Raw genomic sequence first — 8,722 nt, forward strand, 5'->3', positions numbered from 1 at the left:
AATAATTGTTTTATAAGTAACTCATACGTAGGTATAATCTTAGGCGTTATCATACTGTAAGCAATTTTCTGCATACCACTTACGTTTTATGGGTTTGACTTGAAACAACTAGGACTTTACTAAGGACGTTCATGTCGATCATTTGGCTACCATGGCTGAGTGTCATCTAGAACTTTACTCTGAGTATAGACAAACCTGTTCATACGGAAAGGTTTTAACATGTTTAAAGCATATATCATTCTTTTGATAATAAAATTCAAATGTATTTGATAGTTAAGAAAAATTCAAAACTTAACTTGGTTTGCTGTACACTTACTTTCATCATTATAGGAAATGATGGGGAAGTTATCAAACCTCATTCCCAACTTTGCTTTTTTGGGTACTTTTGTTGGAAGAAAAAAGGGCACTGCAAAATTCAACATTTAGAAAGATTGCACATTCACATATTTTAGCCATCATCTATCAATAAAAGAGGTAAACTAAAATTCCAGACACTAAAAGAAGATACACGTAAAAATATATGCATCAGCTACGTACTCTTGAACATAATTTTACGAAAATCAGGGATAACACATATTCTCCTTCCCTGAGGTTCAAGTTTTAACATCACGAAAATAAATGAACTATTTTTTTTTGCAGATGGCATCGTTTCAACGAATATTACCAACAAGCAGTACATTTCAACAACATGGAGATGAAAGTTCCTTCTTTACAAATATGCTGTCTCGTTTCCAAGGCAAAGAAAACGAGCTACATCGTGTACTTCAAACAGAGAAATCAAATCTATCAGTTGACGAGAAGATAAGAAATGACATTGATATTTCTCAGTCAGAACTAGTCAGCTTAACAAATGAGGTCCTAGACAGTGACGATTTTGTGCAACAATTGGAACAAAAGGATATTTCTGAAATTAAAAATTTGGGACAAAGAAAAAACGAAGTAGACGATTTTCTTGAGACACTTGGCACTACATGTGAAGAATGTATGACTTATGAAAAAGTTGATCTGATACCACAGATCAAACCAGGAGATCACATTAGGTTTCACAATTACAAAGGCGGAATTAATGTCTATAACCACCATGCCATTGTTACTGATGTGCAAGCTAAGGAAAATCAGAGGGTCGGACAAATGACATTGATTCATTATCAGGGGGATTTTACGCAGAAGTTTACGGTATTACGAGATACCAAAGAATATAACACGAAAACGGTAGAAATCGACATTGTGCGGTACCATAGGCGACCATTTAAACCTGAACAGATCGTTGAAAGAGCTAACAAAATGGCCGACAAATTTGAAAACAATGAACATGCTGAATCTTACAATGTCTTTGGAAATAATTGCGAAGACAAATCAAATGAAATTGTGACTGGTTCAAAACATAGTAACCAAGTATCGTCAGTCGCGAATTACTTGAAATGTACAATTTCATGGTTATTGAAGCTATTTTTTAAAGTTGCAATACAGTTTTTGAAAGAAATAAAAGAATATATTAGAAGTTCTGCTGATGCAATGGTAATATATAGCTTGGTCACCATGGTCGACAGAATGGCAATGTTAAAGGACAAGTTAGATAAAGGATTGATGTGTTTAAAATGCTACGAAAAACAACAGAGAATAATGTCAGCATCCCTATTATTTTGTTTGATAAGAATCGGTATATCAGTGATGTGCCACGTATCCTGGCTCTATTTCGCTGTAAATACGGTCATTGCTTGTGCATTACCATGTATAACTCCATTTTTTACGGATACAATCATGCCTATTTTTCAACCAGCATCAAGGATTCCAAAGCCAGTGGTGAAACAATGTAAAATGGTTCGGAATGGAGATGTCATTACCTTCCCTTATTATAGGCTTTATCATGAAGGTGTTATAACCAGAGTTATCCCTGACAACACCAACGATGAACACAAAGTAAAACTCACGCTGGTACATTTTAACTATCCGGGTCTGTTTGGAACTCGAACTGTTGTCAAAGAAGTATTCTTCTTTAATTTGAAAGATCAAAATATTTATGTGTACGATTTTAGCAAGGAGAATCCCTTAATACCATATGATGTAGTTAAAAGAGCTTTAGACAGGTGTGGGAACCAGAATTTCTCCATTTTATCTAATCGATCAAGTCATATGTCAAGACATTGCAAGGTAAGAAACAGATTATTTTGATGCAATGACAAAGGTCCAAAAGATATACTATAATTGTATTTCGTACTTGAAAAAACTCGTTAAGAAATTTTTTTTTTTACATTTTACACGTCTAGAGTGTTTTTGTAAATTCATGCAACCAGGACGCTCAAATTGAAATCTTTTACAGCCAATGAGGTAAATACAAATACCTTAATACGGTCGGATTAAAAAGACTACTTATAAATGTTCTAAACGACGACTAGCCAAATTCGTCTTAGTTCAATCTTGTCCGACTTTTTTCACGACACAACAAAATTGTCAAATTCAAGATTAAATGTGTAACTTTGAATCAGGTGTTGTTGAGTTAGGATTTCAACTAACAACAGATGTGAGGCTAGAATAAATATACGTGTGAACGCAAATCTAGAAGACATCATTATATTTTCTATCTTTGCAACAAAAAATAAACTACGTGCATTAAAACTAATTTCACTCGTATGCGGAGTTGAATCGAATTGAAAATAAGCTGTGTTTGGAGATTTCTTTCAGAACTGTGAATCATCAATGCTCTTCACCTTTTTTCTTTTTTTTGTTGTTGCCTTTTTAACTTTTTCACATTTTTGTAAAATTCAACATCACTAATGAGTCGTTTTAGTCTTGCGTACAAAAGTTTATGCCTTGTATCTCAGACGAGTGCGTTTACACATTACAGTTCTATGTATGAAAAATTGAATAAACCTCGGATCAATTCTGTTATACATCGGATTTCATGATATACGACTTGAATCTAGTATGATTGTGGAAAGTGTATTATAGCTGCTCTAAAATCAAATTCTCTTACGTTATTAGATATAGTAGTAGCCGAAGGCTCGTGGGCCTATATTGACCATGGGCTGATAATACATCTGATATGAAAAATGACACGGTATAATCTTTTTAATGGAGATAAACAGTTTGGTATATTGATCGTTTTGAGCGGTTCTCAAGCAGAAGTTCAAAAGCGAAGTTTACGGACGTTAGACGATAAATATAACATATCCGATATGCAATCTTTCTATTATATGCATCAACAGAGGAGTAACACATCGATGATAAAAACAAATGTTTGAAATAGTCAATAGTAATTTTGTATTGTAACTTTGTAAAGGTCAACAGTAATTTTGTATTGTAACTTTAAAAAGGTCAACAGTAATTTTGAATTGTAACTTTATAAAGGTCAACAGTAATTTTGTATTGTAACTTTGTAACAAAATTAACGGTATCAATTTTCTTGCACCAGATGCGCATTTCGACAATACATGTCTCTTCAGTGATGCTTGTGGCCAAAATATTTGAAATCCAAAGCTTATATAAAAGATGAAGAGCTATAATCCAAAAGGTCCAAAAAGTATAGCCAAATCCGTGAAAGGAATCAGAGCTTTGCATGAGGGAGATACATTCCTTAATTTATGATAATTTCTATCATTTTGTAACAGCAAATTTTAATAACACTTAAAAAATCCGTATTTTCATGCCAGTACTGGCTACTGGGCTGGTGATACCCTCGGGGACTAATAGTCCACCAGCAGAGACATCGACCCAGTGATAGTAATAAAATTAACGGTATCAATTTTCTTGCACCAGATACGCATTTCGACAATACATGTCTCTTCAGTGATGCTCGTGGCCAAAATATTTGAAATCCAAAGCTTATATAAAAGATGAAGAGCTATTATCCAAAAGGTCCAAAAAGTATAGCCAAATCCGTGTAAATTATGCTAAAAATATTTAAAATACATTTATTAATCTTTTATTTTTATTTTAAACAAAATATTTTTCTGTTTCCTAATAATTGTTTTGTACCCTGCTTTGTTATGTCTTTTACTGGTCGATGCCTCTGCTGATGGACTGTTAGTCCCGAGGGTATCACCAGCCCAGTAGCCAGTACTTCGGTACTGGCATGAAAATACGGATTTTTTTGTGTTATTTAAATTTGCTGTTACAAAATGTTAGACATTATTGTAAATTAAGGAATGTATCTTCCTCATGCAAAACTCTGATTCCTTTCATGGATTTGGCTATACTTTTTGGACCTTTTGGATTATAGCTCTTCACCTTTTATATAAGCTTTGGATTTCAAATATTTTGGCCACGTGCATCACTGAAGAGTTATGTATTGTCGAAATGCGCATCTAGTGCAGGAAAATTGGTAACGTTAATGTTATTACTACCACTGGGTCGATGCCTCTGCTGGTGGACTGTTAGTCCCGAGGGTATCACCAGCCCAGTAGCCAGTACTTCGGTACTGGCATGAAAATACGGATTTATTTTGTGTTATTTAAATTTGCTGTTACAAAATGTTAGACATTATTATAAATTAAGGAATGTATCTCCCTCATGCAAAGCTATGATTCCTTTCACGGATTTGGCTATACTTTTTGGACCTTTTGGATTATAGCTGTTCACCTTTTATATAAGCTTTGGATTTCAAATATTTTGGCCACGAGCATCACTGAAGAGACATATATTGTCGAAATGCGCATCTAGTGCAGGAAAATTGGTAACGTTAATGTTATTACTACCACTGGGTCGATGCCTCTGCTGGTGGACTGTTAGTACCAGAGGGTATCAACAGTCCAGTAGCCAGTACTTCGGTACTGGCATGCAAGTACGGAATTTTTTGTGTTATTTATATTTGCTGTTACAAAATGTTAGAAATTATTATAAATTAAGGAATGTATCTCCCTCATGCAAAGCTCTGATTCCTTTCACGGATTTGGCTATACTTTCTGGACCTTTTGGATTATAGCTCTTCATCTTTTGTATAAGTTTTGGATTTCAAATATTTTGGCCACGAGAGATGCATTGTCGAAATGCGCATCTGGTGCAGGAAAATTGGTAACGTTAATGTTATTATTGAAAACGGACCATTGAGGTGTGTTTTCCGGAATTTGCCGAGTAACGCGAGAATGCCATGTGGTTACGTTACGGAAAGGGGTGTGACAATAGTCATAGGCATGTGATAAATTTCTCATATCAGCCCCACTAAACACTATTTCGGAATATATCAAATTTACAAAAATTTAATGCTATTATCATACTTTTAAAATCATAAATTATTTACTCTAAGTTTATGATAAATGCAGAGTAACGCCGTAATGCCATGCGATAACCATTAGCAGGTGCAAGAAAGATAACGTTACGGTAAGGGATGTGATAATAGCCGGAGTCATGCGATAAACTGTTCATGTCAGATGTATTATCAGCCCTGGTCAACAACAGTCCTCAAGCCTTTGGCTGTTCTGCTGATGATATATCTGATTTTAAACATGCCATGTTATAATCTCTTATTTCTGCCTCTTGTCAGAAAAAAAAAACGGAAGGAAAAAAATGATTTCTATCAAAATTTTGTGGGAAAATGTTTCAGACTTTTACTATTATAACTCTAATATGAAATGGCTTTAGTTGTTTAACTAGATAATGTAGGATATGCATACAAATTCAAGAAAGAAAAGGAGGTAGGAAACAATAATTTATTTTTTGACTAATCTATTGAAAACTATAGTATAATAAATACAAATCAGAAGATAAATCTTCGAATATCAAGACAATCACTCTTTTTATCGCTATTTTGTGCATTTTTCCTTTGATTTTTTTTGTGATAATTTTTTGTATCATGGTACTCGTCCGAGATGGAAAATTATCGCTAGAAACTAAGAAGGCACGTGGAGTTGCTAATGAAATTGACCTGAAATTGACAACGTCGTCATAGGTAAAATAGCGATAAACAGATTATCATTGGTCATCTCAACTCGATTGCTTTTCTCGATTTCGCCGTACCGGCTCAAACGAGAAAAAAAAAGTTCTGACGATTTTTTTTAACAGTTTTTAAGCAATTTGTGCAATTCTAAAAATTATAAATGATAGAAAAATGAACTTTTTTGTTGAAAGTTTTATATGTCGACTGTCAAACGGAGCGTCCACTAGCTAGCGAGGAGTTATTTCCATTTTTGTTATATTTTAGACTGGGAAAACAGAGTTGAAGACAATTCCAAATAAGAGAGCTACGGAGATATCAGATTTTTCCCCTGGAGATGTTATTAATTTCACATATTGTTGCCTGTCTCACGAAGCCGTAGTTGTTAAGGTAGATTATCCAGAAACTATCAAATGTTCTGTAGTCCATTACAATTATGCTGGGGCCTTTGGAACTAGGACCATAGTAGAGGAAGATTTTGTTTTCAAACTTGCAGACCGAAACGTTTTCATCCATGATTACAACGGATATGATATTTACCCACGAGAAGAAGTTGTTAGAAGAGCAAAATCACGACTCGGTGAACAGAACTTTAACACTTTCAATAACAGGTCAAGTCATTTGGCTAAATGGTGTAAAATTTTAGAAAAAGGTGAAAAAAAAACCAACTGAATGAACTGAACGAAATAAAAAGGAAAACATAAAAGAGGGGCGAAAGATACCAGATGGACAGTCAAATCCATAGATCGAAAATAAACTGACAATGCCATGGCTATACTAGAAGTACAAAAAAAAACACAACATAGAAAGCTAAAGATAAAGCAACACAAACCCCACCTAAAACTTTGATCTTAGTTGATCCGGAAGGGCAAGCAGAACCTGCTCCACATTTGGATCCCCTCGTGTTGCTCATATTTTTGTTGTAAATAGTCTAATTCATTAGGTCATATTCGTGAAAAGGGAACAGGATTGTAGTTACGACATAAGGAACATATCCGATATCATTTGCGAAACGAATATTCCATAAAAATCAACCAACTCGTGATGGCGTCCGTAAAATTTACAAATTGATCAATTATGAGTAAAATAAACACTCAGATATGTGTTTTTGTTATTTAATGGTCATGCTTCTATTCATAGGAATTTTGTTTAAAAGTGCTCGACATCTATTTATATACCTATTTGTCTAAATATTCAAATGGTCCGGCCCGTAATCAACCAAAAATAGGCATTGATAATTTAACTTTACGCTAAAATTGGTTTTACTCTAGCGCTAATTATATAAAACGTCCGAACTTGTTCGTTAAAATGTCCTGTTAATGCGCTAATATGTCCATCGCCGAATAAATGCCTTTAATTCAGAAATAAACTATAATTGTTATCACAACAAAGCAGCCTATGTTTTTTAATCCTGCATTTAAATTTGGGCAAACTAGAATGACGTCTTATCTATAGCGAGATATTTTATCTTCAAAAGAAGGAATTAACTTAAAATTTTAAAGGAATGTTGATCTTCTTAAATTCACTTCAAAACATTATATAACTTACCTGTATATTTGTATGGTGTAAGATGTATGAGAATGTTTTAGAAACCTTTTTAAAGTATAATTTTCTCGTACAAGAGACTGAATGTGTCATTGCATTTTAATATTTGATTATTGTGTTAATGATATATGGCATTATACTTTATAATACTTCACGTTAAAATGCCATATTTTGATTGGGTAATACGAGGATGTTAATTTACTCTATCACATGGCTGAGAGGGTGACAATTTTTATGAATGTTACCCTCTCGTCCAGACCAATCAAAAATCGGCAATTTAAAGGACAATGAATTGAATTTACATCAAGTGATTGAATACAATGCTTATGTTTTACATTTCAGCTCAGATTTTATAATCTAACTGTAAAAATATCAAATATAAAACATCTTGCTTAACTTTTGTTGTTAATTCGAAGACCCGTAACGTTTTTATGCACGCGATTGACAATGTTTTCTCGGGGTACCAACTTGCCCTATAACCCTCTCAGCTATGTGTTATTTATATATTGAACTATTGTTTTGTGAATATTTTTGTGTGATATGAAACTTATCTATTGTATATAAATGTTGAATAATTGAATAAAAAACAACCTTGCAAGTCGAAAATAAACTGACAATGCCAAGGCTAAAAAATAAAAAGACAAACAGACAAACAAAAGTACAGAAAACATAAGAAATATGAACCCCAAAAAACTGTGAGTGATCTCAGCTGATCCGGAAAGGTAACTAGATCGTTATTTGTTCCTAGAAATTAAGAATTATTAACAAATTACTTGTAATTATATTTACTGTTATGAACGTTAATTATAGTTTCATAGTTTTGTTTAGCCGAAAATAGTGTTCCCGGCAAAATTGACAGTTTCCTATTTTGCGTTACGAAATTCCGCCAACATGTGGCATTCGGAAAACATCAATTGTTTTCCAGTTGTTATTAATACTACATTTCATTAGTAACTGCATTTTACCTGCTTTATATTCCTAAATCGGTGTAAAGTCGGATGGAATTGTCCATTCCTTCAATATAATTCTATGTTTACATTCTCGATAACTTTAATAATAACATTTAACCTTGACCAGCTACGGACTATATTCTTACACGCAAGGATAAGGCGTGCTAAGTCTTATAAAAACCGGATTTTTCTTATAACGAAACGAATTTGAACCAAGCTTGAAAGAATACAAGAGGTAATAACGCATACACGAAAAACACATTCAAACGTTTTAACATATTGTATTTCATTTACCTGTATTTATTATTATTGATAATAATAATCTCTGTTACTTTTAAAAGTTGTTTAGTCATTATTT

General features: G+C 33.4%; 1 protein-coding gene across 1 annotated transcript; it reads left to right on the top strand.

The window, feature by feature from the left end:
* Window positions 1-642: 642 nt before the first annotated feature.
* LOC139519566 (uncharacterized) lies at window positions 643-6,687 on the top strand. The gene is made up of 2 exons (XM_071311736.1): window positions 643-2,151; window positions 6,137-6,687. Exons 1-2 carry the CDS (start codon window positions 718-720, stop codon window positions 6,539-6,541), a joined length of 1,839 nt encoding a protein of 612 aa, XP_071167837.1. The 5' UTR covers window positions 643-717; the 3' UTR covers window positions 6,542-6,687.
* The last annotated feature ends 2,035 nt before the right edge of the window (window positions 6,688-8,722 follow it).

This window comes from Mytilus edulis, chromosome 4, assembly GCF_963676685.1.
Source record: "Mytilus edulis chromosome 4, xbMytEdul2.2, whole genome shotgun sequence".
NCBI classification, from domain to species: Eukaryota; Metazoa; Mollusca; class Bivalvia; order Mytilida; family Mytilidae; genus Mytilus; species Mytilus edulis.

Coding starts and splice junctions, on each gene's coding strand:
- LOC139519566 (XM_071311736.1), top strand. CDS start 718: ATGCTGTCTCGTTTCCAAGGCAAAGAAAACGAGCTACATCGTGTACTT. Junction 2,152..6,136: donor ATATGTCAAGACATTGCAAG/GTAAGAAACAGA, acceptor GTTATATTTTAG/ACTGGGAAAACAGAGTTGAA.